At 48.4% G+C, this 20,758-nt stretch overlaps 1 protein-coding gene across 1 annotated transcript in view; it reads left to right on the forward strand.

Moving 5' to 3' along the window:
- Positions 1 to 20,758, forward strand: part of kirrel3a (kirre like nephrin family adhesion molecule 3a) — a 316,764-nt gene that overhangs the window by 195,158 nt on the left and 100,848 nt on the right. Inside the window, exon 6 of the mRNA XM_078198922.1 lies at positions 3,013 to 3,118. Within this exon, the coding sequence (XP_078055048.1) occupies positions 3,013 to 3,118 (106 nt within the window). The remainder of the gene's footprint in view (positions 1 to 3,012; positions 3,119 to 20,758) is intronic.

Here is a 20,758-nt window from a genome sequence, read left to right on the forward strand (position 1 = left end):
GAAGGGTGTTCCACGGGATTGGACGAAGGAGTATGACACAGTATTCCAGTTGCGCAAAAGCCAATTGGTAGACAGTAATAAAATACAATGGGTGAGATTTTACGGAGTTGCTCGTCCCGAAAACATAAAACCCTGCCTGAGGTCAACAAAGCTCAACATGCTCCGTCCCTCGCCCGCTCCCATTCCCGTGGCTGGCGGGCTGGTAGAATTCCGGCCAATGTGTCCAAAAAGATTAAGCCACATTTATCAGTCAGCGTATGAAAAACAGTCCAGGGAGAAAGAGAGTCATGATAGGGGTAGAGTGTGAGGAAGAAACTGGAAGATGAACCAGACGTTTGAGGTGAAAGAACACCATTCTAAGTGGATGAAGTGGTTCCCAAGAAGAATCATGAAAATGTGTGGCCTTTGCACATATTTGATTTGAATTGATTTATTCCTGTCACCTGTATTGAGATAGAGTGAAAAGTATTGTTTCTTGTGCACTGTACAGAAAATACATACTGTTCACAGAGCACATAGAGGAGAAAGAAAGGAGAGAGTCCAGAATGTTGTGTTACAGTCATAGCTAGGGTGTAGAGAAAGATCAACTTAATATAAGGTAGGTCCATTCAAAAGTCTGATGGCAGCAGGGAAGAAACTGTTTTTGAGTTGGTTGTTATGTGATCTCAGACTTTTGTATCTTTTTCCCGATGAAAGAAGGTGGAAGAGAGAATGTCCGGGGTGCGTGGGCTCCATGATTATGCTGGCTGCTTTTCCGAGGCAGCAGGAAGTGTGGGCAGAGTCACTTGCCAGAATTTTACGCCTCGCCCGTCCAAGGCTCGTAAGATCCCGTCCGAGGCCAACGGAGAATGCTGTGCCGGTAAAATTCCGGCAAATGGATGAGAGGCTGGTTTGCGTGACGGACTAGGCTTCGTTCATGAGCTTTTGTAGTTTCTTGCGGTCTTGGTCAGAGCGGGAGCCATAACAAGCTGTGATTCATCCGGAAAGGTCCAGATGGTTGGTAGCGGAAAGGTTAGGTTTGTACATGTTGATCGGGTTTTAGATGTTCATGGAGAAGAAGGGAATTGGGAAGAATGAAATGATTTGGAAAGTTGGATGTCTATATCAACAGTTACTTCAATGCAGGTTGTGCCTTAAACCAGTTCAAGCCCTTGTCATGACAGACTAGTCTCTGCAAGGTCACAGGTCTGAAACATGAAACCTGTATTTCTCTCAACAGATGCTGCCAGACCTGCTGAGTATTTCCAGCATTTTCTGTTTCTATCTCTCCCAGCACTTCAAGCTGGTTCAAAGAAATGACCAAACTTCTGTAATCTTGACAGAAAGTCCATGGGGTGCTCCAGAACTCCGATGGAAACCTGTGTTTTTATATTTTTTAGAGCGACGTTCAATGGCTATTTTAAGCAGCAATGGTTTGGCTTCTCAATGCTAACTCTTAATGGGAAGAGTCTGCATGATGCACACTATCCACATTGACAATTCAAAATCACATCAGAATCCTATTCACATCACATTCGGAGTTTGCATATTCACTCCATGTCTGCGTGGGTTTCCTCCGGGTGCTCCGGTTCCCTCCCACACTCCAAAGGATGCGCAGGTGAGGTGGATTGGCCATGCTAAATTGCCCCTTAGTGTCAGGGGGACTAGTTAGGGTAAATACATGGAGCTAAATGGATAGGGCCTGAGTGGGTCTGTGGTCGGTGCAGACTCGATGGCCGAATGGCCTCCTTCTGCACTGGAGGATTCAATGATTCTATGATCTCTCCCTGAGGAGCTGTTTCCAGGAAGCAATTGGATTCCCCATTTTGAGGCCTCAAACACAATGGTGGTGATTTGTTGAAATAGGGCAGTAGTTGCTGTGTTACTATTGGAATCATGTGCTGTAAAATCCTAGTGGACAGGAGGGAAATCTGCTACACGTTTCATATTTGACTCAACAGATTGTACCCATTGACGTTACATTCCTTAAACTACAGGATATAAAAGTGGCTGGTCTCTCCAACCTACATAATCGTCAACTCATCCAAACCCCCTACCAAACCCGGGTTTCCTCCGGGTGCTCCGGTTTCCTCCCACAGTCCAAAGATGTGCGGGTTAGGTTGATTGGCCATGCTAAAATTGCCCCTTAGTGTCCTGAGATGAGTAGGTTAGAGGGATTAGTGGGTAAAATATGTAGGGATATGGGGGTAGGGCCTGGGTGGGATTGTGGTCGGTGCAGACTCGATGGGCCGAGTGGCCTCTTTCTGCACTGTAGGGTTCTATGAGTCTATGAATCAAACCCCAATCACTCCTCCCCCTTGGGCTCACTGACCTGTGTGGAATTTTGGTCTGCAAAGGCCTCAGAGGTAAAATTCTCATTTTCAAATCACTTCATGGCCTTGCCCCTCCCTATCCCTGCAATCTCTCCCAATCCTACAAGCCTCTGAGTACTCATCCAACTGTTGCTTCTTACATATCCCCCATCACCTTTGCCTCATCATTGGCGACCTTGTCCTTTGTAATTTCTGGAATTTTCTCCCTAAACATCTCTCCTCATCTTTCCTCCTTTAAGAGCTTCCAAAAAACCCAACTCTTTGATCATGCTTTGATCCAGTGTCAATCTGCATCTGATCAGCTTTGTACATGAGAAACGAGGGGCATTTTACTGCATTCAGGTCACTATACAAATCCAAGTTGTTGTTGTGGTTGTCCACGCCAATGACTACGAGTGGGATTCTCCAGTCTCATCCGTGGTGGAACTTGTTGTGCGCGAGAGCTGGAAATTTGTCGTTCCAGCCAATACCCACTCTCAGCCATACTGGAAAATCCCAGCCACAAAGGAGGATGGGAAATTTGGACCTATATTTCCTACCCTCTCCAAACATCAGTGCCACTGACTCCATTTTCACTGGGCTACCAAACCATGATGCTGGGTGGCAGTCGCTTTTGCAAGCCTCTCGCCTGTCCGTAAAGTGAGAGCTACTCTGTGGAGTTGGCGACAATCTACTTCTTGTTTTCTGTTCTCCCTTGTAGACCCGCCTCTGGTGAACCTGACGGTGGAGCCACAGCCTGTCCTGGAAGGAAGCACAGTGCGATTCCGATGCTCTGCAAAAGCGAATCCTGCGGTCAGCCTGTACAGGTATCATGTCATCTCGTGACGGGTTGGAATAACTGTTAAAATGAGTCATGTCAACAAACCGGTGCAGTGTAGGACTGAGCCACACTAACCAGGAAAGGTCTGGGGTTGGTGATGTACAGTTAGCTTTTAATTCATTTATAGACACAGTTATTGACAAAGCCAGTATCTACTGCCCATCCTGAGTTGCCCTTGAAAGGATAGTGGCAATGTACCACCTTCTTGACAACTCAGTGGCTCGCTCAGCCACTTCAGAGGGCAGTTAAGAGTCAACTACATCATGTGGCTCTAGAGCCGCATGTAGGCCAGACCGGATAAAGATGGCAGATTTCCTTCTCTAAAGGGCATGAGTGAATGGGATGGTCTTTTATGACAATCAGGTAGTTGCATGGTCTCCATCACTGAGACTATTTTTTTAACTCCAGAGTTATTCAGTGAATCAAATTAAATTCACCATCTGCCAAAGTGGGGTTTGAACTCTTGTCGCTCTATTATTTGTTCAGTTATTCTGGATTACTAATCAATAAAATAATTCAGTATCCGACCCAACAACTACCTGGTGGACAGTGTTGCGGTATATATGGGGTAAAGACAAGATTTGATTAGATTGCCTCTTCACATTCCCTCGATCAGGCCGTGGAAATAGCCTCACGTAAGGCAAGATACTGAGATCATCCATCACTCAGTGTCTTCAAGAGAAAGGGGAATATTGAAGTGGGAAGAAAAATACAAAGTCTACCTTGAGTGTAAGCAGTAGTTTCATGTGCTGTCACAGAGAGTAAGACTCCATTATCTCCTGCATCACACCTATTGTATGACCATGGATTCTCAGTTCCAAAGAAGTCATATTGGACTCGAATTGTTAACTCTGCCTCTCTCCTCACAGAACTGCTGAGTGTTTCCAGCTCCTTCTAATTTTATCATTGATTCTCTGTCCAAGATATCAGAGTAATTCTCAAAAATGATGTCTTCTGGGATACGGTCAATCCTAACAGGCCACATTTCCTGGGCTTAGTCATTGAAAGTAAGCGCGTAGGTACAGCAGGCCGTAAAGAAGGCAAATGCTATGTTGGCCTTCATAGCGAGAGGGTTTGAGTACAGGAATAGGGATGTTTTACTGCAATTGTAAATGTTGATGAAGCCACACCTGGAGTATTGTGTGCAGTTTTGGTGTCCTTATCTGAGGAAGGTTGTCCTTGCTATAGAGAGAGTACAACAAAGGTTTACCAGGTTGATTCCTGGGATGGCAGGACTGTCATATGAGTCGGTTAGGATTGTATTAATTGGAATTTAGGAGAGTTAGAGGGAATCTCATAGAAACGTATAAAATTCTAACAGGATTAGACAGGGTAGATTCAAAAAGAATGTTCCCGATGGTGGGAGAGTCCAGAACGAGGGGTTATAGTTTAAAGGGCTGAGATGAGGGATGAGGGCGGCACGGTAGCACAGTGGTTAGCACTGCTGCTTCACAGCTCCAGGGACCTGGGTTCGAATCCCGGCTTGGGTCACTGTCTGTGTGGAGTTTGCACATTCTCCTCGTGTCTGCGTGGGTTTCCTCCGGGTGCTCCGGTTTCCTCCCACAGTCCAAAGGTATGCGGGTTAGGTTGATTGGCCATGCTAAAATTGCCCCTTAGTGTCCTGGGATGCGTATATTAGAGGGATTAGCGGGTAAAATATGTAGGGGTATGGGGGTAGGGCCTGGGTGGGAATGTTGTCGGTGCAGACTCGATGGGCCGAATGGCCTCTTTCTGCACTGTAGGGATTTCTATGAGGAGAAATTTCTCACCCAGGGAGTGGTGAATCTATGGAATTCATTTATCACGGAATGTAGTTGAAGCCAAAACATTGTCTGATTTCAGGAAGAAATTAGATACAGCTCTTGGGGCTAAAGGGATCAAGGGATATGGGGGGATCAGATTTTGAAGATCAGCTATAATCAAAATGAATTGTGGAGCAGGTTCGAAGAACCGAACGGCCTACTCCTGCTTCTGTTTTCCACCTTTATATGTTTCTCTCTCAATGGCCTGAGAAGCTGGTGCAACTTCAGAGGCCAAGAGTCATGGGTGGGCCTGATTGCAAAGGTGTCAGGCTGCCTTTTCTGATGCCCATTAGAATGACCTAACCAAGAAAATCTCCTGCACTCCTCACTTTTGTCTAAGTTGTTGACTTGGACAGTGATTCTCAACAAAGATGCCCCTTATCTCTACAGGTGGCATCAGCAGGTGGCTGGGGCAATGTCTTTTACCCTCGGCCAATTTCAATATTAAAGATTCATCTGAAATAGTTTCCACCAAATACATCCATCACTAAAGAGGTAATCAAAATGGGATCTTAAGTTGAAACACTGGTTTAGTCCATGCTAAGTGCAAAACACAATCTTGGTAAAGGTATTAATGCTAGTGCTCGGAACGGTTGCTTGGAGCCTTGTTAAACAGCTGCTTACCACTTACTTTTAAAAATTATTTTGTGGATATGGGCGTCGCTGGCTGACTAGCATTTATTGCCCATCCCTAGTTGCCCTTCGAGGGCAGTTGAGAGTCAACCATATTACTGTGGTTCTGGAGTCATATGTAGGTCAGACCAGATAAGGACGGCAGATTTCCTTCCCTAAAAGACATTAGTGAACCAGATGTGTTTTTATGACAATTGACAATGGTTTCATGGTCATTAGTAGATTCTTAATTCTCAACATTGCTTTATTAAATTCAAATTCCACCATCTGCCGTGGCGGGATTCGAACCCAGGTCCCCAGAACATTAGCTGAGTTTCTGGATTAATCGCCTCACGGTAATACCACTGGGCCATCACCTTCACCTTAAAACATCTGTCATTGCTCCTAACGGAGACATTTCGGTGGCTGACACTTGAACTACTGCCTTCTCCTGACATTAACCAACTGTTTGGGGGTAAACATCACGTTGATGTCAATTTTGACTGTTGCTTAAAGAGATATTTACTGTTTCACACTGCTGCTTGCATTGCAAAAATAACTTTGGAAACACATTTGAATTCTGTCTGGAATACTTTGTCAAGACTTCATCATCACTGGAGCAACATTGATCCAGAAAGTTCTCTTGAGGGATCCACCTAGAAAGCGTGAATGGTGTTTTGCTCCACCCCATTGGACATCTTATAGGATACACCAGGCAGAAAAGATTGCTTGGTATTAGGCCAGGGATCCCACTGGATCTGTACCAGGAATGGGAAGAGGACATGAGATCAGACAGACAGAGGGCCAGGAGGGCGAGGTGGAATCCCAGCCCTCTGCAGCTTCAGGACTCCCTTCCTCCCCCAAGGACCACCAATGCTGCATTTGGGACCACGTGAGCCTTTTCCTTCAGAGTGTGAGCCATTCAGAATCTTGCCACCATGTGTGGGCCAGGGTACACGTGACCTTCAATGGAGGCAGCTGTGAGGACCCCACATGCACTGCTGCACCTCCAAGCAGCACGACACCTGCAGGCGTTTATTTAGTGCCTATAGGAAAGTTCAAATTATGATAACCTGCAATTAGGGCTAAAATTGGATGCTAAATCCAGACTTTCAAACAGGGTGGCAAAGTAGCACAGTGGTTAGAACTGCTGTCTCACAGCGCTAGGGATCTGGGTTCGATTCCCGGCTTGGGTCACTGTCTGTGTGGAGTTTGCATATTCTCCCCGTGTCTGCGTGGGTTTCCTCCGGGTGCTCTGGCTTCCTCCCACACTCTGAAAGACGTGCTGGTTAGGTGCATTGACCCGGACTGTGGTGACTAGGGGAATTTCGCAGTAGCTTCATTGCAGTATTAATGTAAGCCTTACTTGCGACTAATAAATAGAATTTACTTTATTTGATTTTTTTTTGATGTGATAATAAATTATACACTTTAATTTCCATTCATCGATAGTCACAGGTGAGGTCCCTGAAGATTAGAGGGTGGCAAATGTTGTGGCTTTGTTTAAGAAGGGCTGCAGGGAAAAGCCTGGGAACTACAGGCCAGTGAGCCTCACATCTGTCGTGGGTAAGTTGTTGGAAGGTATTTTGAGAGACAGGATCTTCAGGCATTTAGAGACACAAGGACTGATTAGGTACAGTCAGCATGGCTTTATGAGTGGAAAATCATGTCTCACAAATTTGATTGAGTTTTGAAGGGGTAACCAAGAAGATAGATGAGGGCAGTGCAGTTGATGTTGTCTACATGGATTTTAACAAGGCCTTTGACAAGGTACCACATAGTAGGTCGTTGCATAAGATTAAATTCACGGGATCCAGGGTGAGGTAGCCAAATGGTACAAAATTGGCTTGATGACAGAAGACAGAGGATAATTGTAGAGCGTTGTTTTTCAAACTGGAGGCCTGTGACCAGCGGTGTGCCTCAGGGATCGGTGCTGGGTCCACTGTTATTTGTCATTTATATTAATGATTTGGATGAGAATTTAATAGGCATGGTCAGTAAGTTTGCAGATAACACCCAAGATTGGTGGCATAGTGGACAATGAAGAAGGTTATCTAGGATTGCAATGGGATCTTGATCAATTGGGCCAGTGGACTGACGAATGGCAGATAGAGTTTAATTTAGATAAATGCGAGGTGATGCATTTTGGTTGATCGAACCAGGCTAGGACTTACTCAAATAATGGTAGGGTATTAGGAGAGTTATAGAACAAAGAGGTCATAGCTTCTTGAAAGTGGAGTCTCAGGTGGACAGACTGGTGAAGAAGACATTCGGCATGCTTGACTTCATTGGTCAGAACATTGAAGGTAGTCATGATGTGGAGATGCCGGCGTTGGACTGGGGTAAACACAGTAAGAAGTTTAACAACACCAGGTTAAAGTCCAACAGGTTTATTTGGTAGCAAAAGCTTTTGCTACCAAATAAACCTGTTGGACTTTAACCTGGTGTTGTTAAACTTCTTACAGAACATTGAATACAGGAGTTGGGATGTCTTGTTGAAGTTGTACAAGACTTGGTAAGGCCACACTTGGAATACTGTGTACAGTTCTGGTCACCCTATTATAGAAATGATATTATTAAACTTGAAAGAGTGCAGAAAAGATTTACTAGGATGCTACCGGGACTTGATGGATTGAGTTATAAGGAGAGGCTGGATAGACTGGGACTTTTTTCTCTGGAGCATAGGAGGCTTAGGGGTGATCTTATAGAGGTCTATAAAATAATGAAGGGCATAGATCAGCTAGATATCAATATCTTTTCCCAAAAGTGGGGGAGTCTAAAACTAGAGGGCATAGGTTTAAGGTGAGAGGGGAGAGATACAAAAGAGTCCAGAGGGGCAATTTGTTCACACAGAGGGTGATGAGTGTCTGGAATGAGCTGCCAGAGGTAGTAATAGAGGTGGGTACAATTTTGTCTTTTAAAAAGCGTTTAGTTACACGGGTAAGATGGGTGTAGAGGGATATGGGCCAAACGCATATGACTCTACTATACAGCTGGTATTCAAAGGGACAGAGACAGGTGATCCATTATCCGCAACACTTGAAATTTCAGCAGAAAGTAAGATTAATTGTTCACATCTGATGCCCATTCCAATCACCCTGAAGGTTCCAAACGTGCCTCCACTCTGCAGCATGTTCTCCCTGACACCACCCAGTAGCTCCCGCGACCTCTTAGCCCCAGGCTGAGGCAGGAGAAACTGCCAAAACTGTACCAGTCGCAATGCCAACTGCACAGCCCATTGTGAAGCCCATCAGCACAGCTCCAAGTTAGCATCCGCTTTCTCCCCAAAAACCCTCCTAGGTGTTCAAAATGTTAAAAGGAGTTTTTAAAGCGTTCAGTCGAACAGCCTTCTGTGTGACCGGACCCTGGTTTGTGTTAAAAGTAGAATATTACGGATGCTGGAATCTGAAACACAAACAGAAAATGCTGGAAAAACTTAGCAGGTCTGACAGCATCTTTGGAGAGAGAATAGACTCATGTTTCGAGTCTGGATGACCCTTCATCAGGTTTGAGTCACATGTCATCCAGACTCGAAACGTTGACTCTATTGTCTCCGTAGCTGCTGTCAGACCTGCTGAGCTTTTCATGGTTTGTGCTATGTTGGTCATCTCTATTCAGCATTAGCTGGTGCGGCAGAGAAAATGCAGAGGAAGACACTGGGCTGAGATGTTGCACGTTTTTCTGGCCTCTAGTTCCTCTGGGCCTGCTTCTCGGCAAACTAAGCTTTGTGTTTCTCCTCGTCTCTTCCGGTGTCCTTCTGGATTAGATTGAAGGTGACTTATTGTGGTTCAAAATATAAATGGGTTTGGTACCAACGATAAATGGATATCGACACACAAAGGACTAACTATGCGACTATTCTGCACTCCTCCCTGGCTCCAACAGAGGATCCTCCCCGACCCAGGACATGCCCCTCAGCACCCTATTGGCTCAGCTTCCCGCCTCGACACTCTACAGGGTCTGGTCCAATCACGTGATCCCCAGGGATTGCCCCCTTAAAGGGGCCACGCTACCACACTCCTTAGGGCAGCTCGGTGGCACAGTGGTTAGCACTGCTGCCTCACAATGCCAGGGACTTGGGTTCGGTTCCTGGCTTGGGTCATTGTCTGTGTCTGCATGTTCTCCCTGTGTCTGCGTGGGTTTCCTCCGAGTGCTCCAGTTTCCTCCCACAGTCCAAAGGACGTGCTGGTTAGGTGCATTGACTATGATAAATTCTCCCTCAGTGTATCTGAACAGGCGCCAGAGTGTGGCGACTAGGGGATTTTCAAAATCACTTCATTGCAGTGTTAATGTAAGCCTACTTGTGACACTAATAAATAAACTTAAAAAAAACTTTCCCCCACTAACTCTTGAGTTCACCTATGGATTAAGCATGGCATTCATTTTGAGAGGACTAGAATACAAAAACAGGGATGTACTGCTAAGGCTGTATAAGGCTCTGATCAGACCACATTTGGAATATTGTGAGTAGTTTTGGCCTCCGCATCTAAGGAAGGATGTGCTGGCATTGGAGAGGTTCCAGAGGAATGATCCCTGGAGTGAAAAGCTTGACAAATGAGGAGTGTTTGAGGACTCTGGGTCTGTCCTCGATGCAGTTTAGAAGGGTGAGGGGGGATCTCATTGAAACTTACAGAATACTGAAAGGCCTGGATAGAGTGGACATGGAGAAGATGTTTCCATTGGTAGGAAAGACTAGGATCCAAGGGCATAGCCTCAGAGTGAACGAATGCTCCTTTAAAACAGAGATGAGGAGGAATTTCTTCAACCAGTGAGTGGTGAATCTGTGGAATTCATTGTCACAGAAGGCTGTGGAGGCCAGGTCATTGAGTGTATTTAAGACAAAGATAGGTAGGTTCTTGATTGATAAGGCAATCAAAGATTACGGGGAAAGGCGGCAGCATGGGGTTGAGAAACATGTCAGCCATGACTGAATAGCGGAGCGACTCGAAGGGCCGAATGGCCTAATTCTACTCCTATATCATGTGGTCTAATGAAACAAAAAGATCATTAACATGAGCAAGCAAATTACAATAGACATAGGAATACCCTAGGTAAACTCATCATTAGTTACATCAGTCAGCCTCCAGAGGTCACACCATCAGTGACTGTCTCCCAGTTGCCAGTGGTGATATCCACCATCTTCATATCTCACTTCCAGGTGTCCTTGTCACGAGGTGCAGATGACTCGCGCTCCTGCCCATACGTTCTCTGAGCTGAGTGTCCGAGCACGCACAGGGTCTGTAATGAAGGAAATGTCTCACTTTTTTCCCTCTGAGTTGCCCATAATGCAGGTGGAGACCTGAGCTGGGAGACCTGACCACCCCGTCTCCCAGTCGCCTCGGAAACTAAAACTGCCACAACGCGAGGTTGAGTGAAAGAGCGAGGACAGGGATGTGGGATGGGCAGATCAATAGTTAGTTCAAGTATTCATCTCAACTCATGCCCATTTTGAAAAGGGAGCTTCTTTCATTTTGTAATGAGACACAAGGAGGAAGTCAGACTCACACAGCAGACTGCATGTGGACTGCCAGGCTTGGATCAGCAGATTCTGCCTATTAAATGATCGATTATTTCTTAACTAACGTTCAGCATGAGAAGGGCCTAACAGCATGTGGCTCCTTGGCAAAGTAATCAACTGCTACATTTAGTGGAGAACCAATTAAGAACTTTAGGATTTTTTGGGTTATTGTAATTACAGCAGGGGCTCTCAATGGTCCAATGTACTGCAGAACTCCTGACATAATTCCTGGCAAAGTGCTTGCTGGGCTAATCTCAGCAATGGGGAGGTTGCCATGGATCTCAGCGTCTTTGCGAAAGACTAAACAACCTGCCAGGGATCCCACTCGTGATCACTGACTAGTGGCCCCTATTGGAAATGCAGGTGATCGTTCAGGCTGGGACTCAACCGATCATATGCGGCCACCGGGCAAGATACTTCTGGGTGACTGAAGCCTTTGGAGTTCTCCTCCAGCACGAGTCAGCACCATCAGGAGGGAGAGAAGGTTCAGACAACCGAATACCAGGAATGGGCAGGTTGTCTTATGTGGAAAGGTTGGAGAGGTTGAGTTTAGAAGAGTAAAAGGCAACTTGATCGAAACATTTAAGATTGTGAGAGATATTGACAGGGCGAATGTGGAGAGGATGTTTCCTCTTGTTGGAGAATCTAGAATTATAGGGGTCACTGTTTAAAAATAAGGGGTCGCTCATTTAAGACAGAGATAAGGGAGAGATGTTTCTCTCAGAAGGCCATGATTCTGTGGAACTCTCTCGGAATATTTTTTAGGCAGAGTTAGATAGATTCTTGATTCAAAAGGGGGTGAAAGGTTATCGGGGTAGAACCACAGAATCCCTACAGTGCAGAAGAAACTATCGGGTCTTCACTGACTCTTCGACAGAGTATCCCACCCAGACTCAGTCCCTACAACCCCATGTACTTACCCCACTAATCCCCCTGGCCTACACATCTTTGGACACTAAAGGGTGATTTAGCATGGCCAGTCAACCCGTCTGCAAATCTTTGGAGATTGGGAGGAAACCGGAGCACTCAGAGGAAACCCATGCAGACAACTCCGCACAGACTGTCACTCAAGGCCAGAATTAAACCCGGGTCCCTGGCGCTGTGAGGCAGCAGTGCTAACCACCATGCCATCCTACAGGAAGGTAAGGTTAAGGTTACAATCAGATCTTATTGAATGGCGGCAGAAGAGGCTTGACGGGCCGAGTGGCCTACTCCTGCTTCTAATTCATATTTTTGTATGAAACATGAGAAAACTAATATGCTGAGTTAATCTCTGTCATCGAATTTAGCACCACACCAGGTGGTAATGGCAATCGATCAATAACCACTTGTCCCAGCAAGGGATTTACTGCAGTAACTGTGGCTTCTTTGAGATCACTTCCAAAACCTTCAACCTCCACCAGCTAGAGGATCAAGGGCAACAGGCATACGGAAACACCACTGCCTTAACATTCCCTTCCAAGTCACCATGCTGACTAAGACACATATCACTATACCTTCATCATCAATGGTCAAAATGCTTTAATTTATTTACTCGTGGGACATGGGCGTCACTGGCTGGTCAGCATTTATTGCCCATCCCTAGTTGCTCTTGAGAAGGTGGTGGTGAGCTGCCTTCTTGAATCGCTGCAGTCCATGTTCTGTGACTTGATCCACAATGCCATTAGGGAGGGAATTCCAGGATTTTGACCCAGCGGCTGCGGAGGAACGGCGATATGTTTCCAAGTCGGGATGGTGAATGGCTTGGAGGGGAACTTGCAGGTGGTGGTGTTCCCATGTAACTGGTCCCCTTGTCCTCCCAGATGGAAGTGTTTGTGGGTTTGGAAGGTGAACTCCTTGCGGCATTGAGAGCATCTTCACAGGCTGCAGAGGTTCAAGAAAGCGACTCACCACCACCTTCTCCAGGGCAACTCAGAATGGATGGTAAATGCCCAACTTGCCAGTGACGCCAACATCACAAGAATTTATGTTAAAAACAAGCAGTTGTGTTTGAACTAGAATCCATGAGACATCTTTATATAGCTGTCATCTGGCAATGAGAGATTGCTACGATGATCTGTTGATCAGTGCGGATATTCATATCACTGCTGTGATGTTGCAGGATTTGGATGTCTAGCACACACTTGGTGTACTGTGGCAACATCCCTGCTGCTTTAATAATTGTCTTCTAATCAGAGACAATTTTCCTGTTAATAATCAACAGCTGCAGCATTGAGAAGGGACCTCCATTGGCCTGGTGAGCACCTCCAGCGATTTCTTCAAGGGGCAACCTGGTAGACCTCGGGCAGCCCTGGCTCTCCTGAATGCTCCCATGAATCTGTTCAGGACAGGCCAGTTTTACATTGGGGATCTCAAATAGATGCGTAGACACACCACTCACTATTCTGGCCCTTAGGTGCTGTGCAGTCAGCTGCTGGGGCATATCTCAAGAACTGACTCCACAGAAAGACATCGGGGAACACAGTTATTTATTTCCAGGTCTCACTCACTCCACTCTCCCACTCCTACTGTCCTCCCATGGAGGTCTTCAGCAGATCTCCAGACACCCAGGGTCACATGACACATTCCCTTAAAGGGGCTACTCTCCCCCCTCCACCCCCTCCACCCCCCTTACAACATACATAACAATTAGACACTACTCTTTTTTGCTTATTCATTCATGGGATGCTGGCTAGGCTAGCATTCATTGCCCATCCTTAATTGCCCTGGAGGAGGTGCTGGTGAGCTGCCTTCTTGAACTGCTGCAGTGTGGCGAGACCCACAGTGTTGTTTGGGAGGGAGTTCCAGGATTTTGACCCAGCGACGATGATATATCTCCAAATCAGGATGGTGAGTGACTTGGAGGGGAACCTCCAAATGGTGGTGTTCCCATGCATCTGCTGCCCTTGCCCTTCTAAATGGTAGTGGTGGTAGGTTTGGAAGTTGCTGTCTACACCTGTGGAACAAGTTTTATGTCTACCAGTTTCAAGGCAATTAATAATTTCAAATGAGCTGGACAAAATGAAAGAGATTAAGAAGTGAAAGCTCTGCAATTGCCTGATAAGTTGTACAATGAAGGGACAAAGGCTAAATTCACCACTTGTCCTTCAGGCTGTTCATTGTGCAATATGGTTTCATGTGAAGCCCAGACTGTTTACCCTTGGCCTGGGAATTACCAGCAGGTTGCACTGTGACAGGTGAGCACTGAATTTGTAACGTTGCTGTGTGCTGCCAAACTCTCATCTCTGGGAGGTCCCACATCCCCCTTGGCTAGAACTGAGATGAATAGCATAATATTATGTAAATTATGCAAATGGTTCTTAATAAAGAATTAATTCATATAATGCATCATTGAAATCACTCGCAGGTTAAGGAATTGAATAAAATATCCAGCAGAAAATCGAGAATTCCAACCACATTTTAGAAATGCAGTCAGATCGCATTTTACTTAATTTATTTAAAAACGCACTGGGTTGGGGTCTGAAGCAGAAATGAGCAGAGAGGGCAAATTATTCTTTTATTTACCTCTGCTCATGGCCTAGAGGCCTTGCAGTCTTGTGAAAGGAATAAGCACAAGATTGTTGGAATAGTTTTCAATATCAGTAGACTGGGTGGCAACAAGGCAGAGCTGATAAATTGCACAGCGCAGGCTTTATTCCATCTCCCTCAATAAATTCTTCCTTCATTGATTGTTGCTCCAGGGTTATTTGGTAGCAAACACCACTAGCTTTCGGAGCGCTGCTCCTTCGTCAGGTGAGTGGGAGATCTGTTCACAAACAGGGCACATAAAGACACAAACTCAATTTACAGAATAATGATTGGAATGCGAGTCTTTACAGCTAATCAAATCTTAAAGGTACAAACAATGAGTGTCGTCCAGTACTTCCCCGGAGTGGAGAAGCTACGACATCTCCTCCGGAGCCTTCAATATGACATTGATGAAGACGAACATCTCGCCAAGGCCATCCCCACACCCCCACTTCTTGCCTTCAAACAACCGCACAACCTCAAACAGACCGTTGTCCGCAGCAAACTACCCAGCCTTCAGGAGAACAATGACCACGACACCACACAACCCTGCCACAGCAACCTCTGCAAGACGTGCCGGATAATCGACACGGATGCCATCACCTCACATGAGAACACCATCCACCAGGTACACGGTACCTACTCTTGCAACTCGGCCAACATTGTCTACCTGATACGCTGCAGGAAAGGATGTCTCGAGGCATGGTACATTGGGGAAACCATGCAGACGCTATGACAACGGATGAATGAACACCGCTCAACAATCACCAGGCAAGACTGTTCTCTTCCTGTTGGGGAACACTTCAGCGGTCATGGGCATTCGGCCTCTGATCTTCGGGTAAGCGTTCTCCAAGGCGGCCTTCACGACGCACGACAGCGCAGAGTCGCTGAGCAGAGGCTGATAGCCAAGTTCCGCACACATGAGGACGGCCTCAACCAGGATCTTGGGTTCATGTCACACTATCTGTAACCCCCACGACTTGCCTGGGCTTGCAAAATCTCACTAACTGTCCTGTCTGGAGTCAATACACATCTCTTTAACCTGTGCTTAATGCTCTCTTATTGTCTGTACCCTTAAGACTTGATTAGCTGTAAAGACTCGCATTCCAATCATTATCCTGTAAATTGAGTTTGTGTCTTTCTGTGCCCTGTTTGTGAACAGATCTCCCACTCACTTGATGAAGGGGCAGCGCTCCGAAAGCTAGTGGCGTTTGCTACCAAATAAACCTGTTGGACTTTAACCTGGTGTTGTGAGACTTCTTACTGTGTTTACCCCAGTCCAACACCGGCATCACCACATCATGGCTCCACACAGTGATTGGTCAGCACTGTCCCAGGGTCACTCAGTGATTGGTCAGCACTGTCCCAGGGTCACTCAGTGATTGGTCAGCACTGTCCCAGGGTCACTCAGTGATTGGTCAGCACTGTCCCAGGATCACTCAGTGATTGGTCAGCACTGTCCCAGGGTCACTCAGTGATTGGTCAGCACTGTCCCAGGGTCACACTGTGATTGGCCGGCACTGTCCCAGGGTCACTCAGTGATTGGTCAGCACTGTCCCAGGATCACTCAGTGATTGGTCAGCACTGTCCCAGGGTCACTCAGTGATTGGTCAGCACTGTCCCAGGATCACTCAGTGATTGGTCAGCACTGTCCCAGGGTCACTCAGTGATTGGTCAGCACTGTCCCAGGGTCACACTGTGATTGGTCAGCACTGTCCCAGGGTCACACTGTGATTGGCCGGCACTGTCCCAGGGTCACTCAGTGATTGGTCAGCACTGTCCCAGGGTCACACTGTGATTGGTCAGCACTGTCCCAGGGTCACTCTGTGATTGGTTAACACTGTCCCAGGGTCACTTAGTGATTGGCCGGCACTGTCCCAGGATCACTCAGTGATTGGTCAGCACTGTCCCAGGGTCACTCAGTGATTGGTCAGCACTGTCCCAGGATCACTCAGTGATTGGTCAGCACTGTCCCAGGATCACTCAGTGATTGGTCAGCACTGTCCCAGGATCACTCAGTGATTGGTCAGCACTGTCCCAGGATCACTCAGTGATTGGTCAGCACTGTCCCAGGGTCACTCAGTGATTGGTCAGCACTGTCCCAGGGTCACTCTGTGATTGGTTAGCACTGTCCCAGGGTCACTCAGTGATTGGCCGGCACTGTCCCACGATCACTCACTGATTGGTCAACACTGTCTCACGGTCACACAGTGATTGGTCAGCACTGTCTCAGGGTCACTCAGTGATTGGTCAGCACTGTCTCAGGGTCACTCAGTGATTGGTCAGCACTGTCTCAGGATCACTCACTGATTGGTCAACACTGTCTCACGGTCACTCAGTGATTGGTCAGCACTGTCTCAGGGTCACTCAGTGATTGGTCAGCACTGTCTCAGGATCACTCACTGATTGGTCAACACTGTCTCACGGTCACACAGTGATTGGTCAGCACTGTCTCAGGGTCACTCAGTGATTGGTCAGCACTGTCCCAGGATCACTCAGTGATTGGTCAGCACTGTCCCAGGGTCACACTGTGATTGGTCAGCACTGTCCCAGGGTCACACTGTGATTGGTTAGCACTGTCCCAGGGCCACTCAGTGATTGGTCAGCACTGTCCCAGGATCACTCAGTGATTGGCCGGCACTGTCCCACGATCACTCACTGATTGGTCAACACTGTCTCACGGTCACACAGTGATTGGTCAGCACTGTCTCAGGGTCACTCAGTGATTGGTCAGCACTGTCTCAGGGTCACTCAGTGATTGGTCAGCATTGTCCAAGGATCACTCACTGATTGGCCAGATAATTCCTGAATTTGTTGGAATCCCGGTGCCCAGTGTTTAATGGAAACATTGGCAATTTTTTCAATTTATATCAGGACAATAAAACCAAAGACCTGCTGCATAAACTGCTGCATTATAGCAACCTGGGCTCAATGAGAAATGTTTCCAAATTTACCCGCACTGGATAGCAACACAGTCAAACTGTTCAGTGCCTAAATGCAGGTAATATGATATTGGCTCATTGAATCCTATTGAATAGGACTAGGAAAGGCCATTCAACCCTTCAAGCCTGTTACACAGGAACGGGAGGAGGCCATTCAACCCTTCAAGCCTGTTACACAGGAACAGGAGGAGGCCATTCAACCCTTCAAGCCTGTTACACAGGAACAGGAAATCATAGAAATCATAGAAACCCTACAGTGCAGAAGGAGGCCATTCGGCCCATCGAGTCTGCACCGACCACAATCCCACCCAGGCCCTACCCCCACATATTTTACCCGCTAATCCCTCTAACCTACGCATCCCAGGACTCTAAGGGACAATTTTTAACCTGGCCAATCAACCTAACCCGCACATCTTTGGACTGTGGGAGGAAACCGGAGCACCCGGAGGAAACCCACGCAGACACGAGGAGAATGTGCAAACTCCACACAGACAGTGACCCGAGCCGGGAATCGAACCCGGGACCCTGGAGCTGTGAAGCAGCAGTGCTAACCACTGTGCTACCGTGCCGCCCCCACTGTGCTACCGTGCCGCCCCCACTGTGCTACCGTGCCGCCCCCACTGTGCTACCGTGCCGCCAGGAGGAGGCCATTCAACCCTTTGAGCCTGCTCCGATATCTGGTATGTAAGCGATTCAAAACCTGAAGTGTGGGTGAGTGTAGTCTCGCTCTGCCAATCAGCTCGATGTTGTATGATCTATACCTGAACTCCACATGGCCACCTTTGCTCTTTAACCTCAATACTTTAACTGAATAAATTTGTAATGTTTGTCAAGAAATTAGTATCTATAGAGGTGCTTCTGAATTTCCTCCAAATAGCTTGGATTTCATTTGGAGTTTTTGTTCTCATGTTTTGAATTTTCCAAACCAAAGGAAATAGTTCCTCTGGGCTGAATCACCCAGGCAGCGGGAGCATCCAGTGTCACTCATGGTGACTCCTCCCCCCCCCCCACCCCTGCCAAGGCGTGTCCCTGGCAGCATAGCTGGCGAACAATGCAAAATGCCATTGACACCGGCAGGACTGGAAGATCCTGCTGCCAGCCAATGGCAATCCACCTCCAGCAGGAGAATAGCGCCCCCTGTTTGTGTCCGACTGAATTGCTTTCCAAATATGAACAACCCGGAGATGTGTTGGATTTCCATTTCACTGCCACCAGGGACTTACACTGAAGAATAGTTTATTCACGAGATTCACAGCGACTTCAACTATTGTGCTCTACCCACACTCCCGGGGAAAACTCGCGCATTCCCGGGGAAAACTCGCGCACTCCCGGGGAAAACTCACGCACTCCCGGGGAAAACTCGCGCACTCCCGGGGAAAACTCGCGCACTCCCGGGGAAAACTCGCGCACTCCCGGGGAAAACTCGCGCACTCCCGGGGAAAACTCGCGCACTCCCGGGGAAAACTCGCGCACTCCCGGGGAAAACTCGCGCACTCCCGGGGAAAACTCGCGCACTCCCGGGGAAAACTCGCGCACTCCCGGGGAAAACTCGCGCACTCCCGGGGAAAACTCGCGCACTCCCGGGGAAAACTCGCGCACTCCCGGGGAAAACTCGCGCACTCCCGGGGAAAACTCGCGCACTCCCGGGGAAAACTCGCGCACTCCCGGGGAAAACTCGCGCACTCCCGGGGAAAACTCGCGCACTCCCGGGGAAAACTCGCGCACTCCCGGGGAAAACTCGCGCACTCCCGGGGAAAACTCGCGCACTCCCGGGGAAAACTCGCGCACTCCCGGGGAAAACTCGCGCACTCCCGGGGAAAACTCGCGCACTCCCGGGGAAAACTCGCGCACTCCCGGGGAAAACTCGCGCATTCCCGGGGAAAACTCGCGCACTCCCGGGGAAAACTCGCGCATTCCCGGGGAAAACTCGCGCACTCCCGGGGAAAACTCGCGCACTCCCGGGGAAAACTCGCGCACTCCCGGGGAAAACTCGCGCACTCCCGGGGAAAACTCGCGCACTCCCGGGGAAAACTCGCGCACTCCCGGGGAAAACTCGCGCGCACTCCCGGGGAAAACTCGCGCACTCCCGGGGAAAACTCGCGCACTCCCGGGGAAAACTCACGCACTCCCGGGGAAAACACACGCACTCCCGGGGAAAACTCTCGCACTCCCGGGGAAAACTCGCACACTCCCGGGGATGACTCCCGCACTCTCAGGGATGACTCGCGCACTCCCGGGGATCACTCCCCCACACCCGGATAACTCCCGCGCTCCCACGGATGCTCCCACATTCCCGGGGATAACTCCCTCACTCCCGGGGATAACTCCTGCGCTCCCGGGGATAACTCCCATGCTCCCGGGGATACCTCCCTCACTCCGGGGAAAAACTCCCTCACTCCCAGGGATAACTCCCGCACTCCCGGGGATAACTCTCTCTCCCGGGGATAACTCTCTCTCCCGGGGATAACTCTCTCTCTCGGGGATAACTCACTCACTCCCGGGGATAACTCCCACACTCCCGGGGATAACTCTCTCTCCTGGGGATAACTCTCTCCCGGGGATAACTCCCTCACTCCCGGGGATAACTCCCACACTCCCGTGGATAACTCCCACACTCCCGGGGATAACTCTCTCTCTCGGGGATAACTCTCTCTCCCGGGGATAACTCTCTCTCCCGGGGATAACTCTCTCTCTCGGGGATAACTCACTCACTCCCGGGGATAACTCCCACACTCCCGGGGATAACTCCCACACTCCCGGGGATAACTCCCACACTCCCGGGGATAACTCCCACATCTCCGGGGATAGCTCCCACATTCCCTCACTCCCAGGGATAACTCTCACACTCCCGCATTCCTGGGGATAACATCCACACTCCCTCACTCCCAGGAATAACTCCCACACTCCCCGGAATAACTCTCACATCCCCGGGGATAACTCCCCCTCACTCCGGGGGATAACTCCCCCTCACTCCCGGGGTTAACTCCCCCGCACTCCCGGGGATAACTCCCACACTCCCAGAGATAACTCCCTCACTCCCGCACTCCCAGGGATAACTCCCTCGCTCCCGCATTCCTGGGGATAACTCCCAATTTCCCAGGGACAATTCCCTCACTCCCAGGGATAATTCTCTCACTCCCGATGATAACTCCCACGTTCCTGGGGATACCTTTTGCGTTCCCGAGGATAACCCCATGTTCCTGGGGATAACCCCTGCACTCCTGATAGATAATGACCAGATCAGC

Source organism: Mustelus asterias, chromosome 27 (assembly GCF_964213995.1).
Source record: "Mustelus asterias chromosome 27, sMusAst1.hap1.1, whole genome shotgun sequence".
NCBI classification, from domain to species: Eukaryota; Metazoa; Chordata; class Chondrichthyes; order Carcharhiniformes; family Triakidae; genus Mustelus; species Mustelus asterias.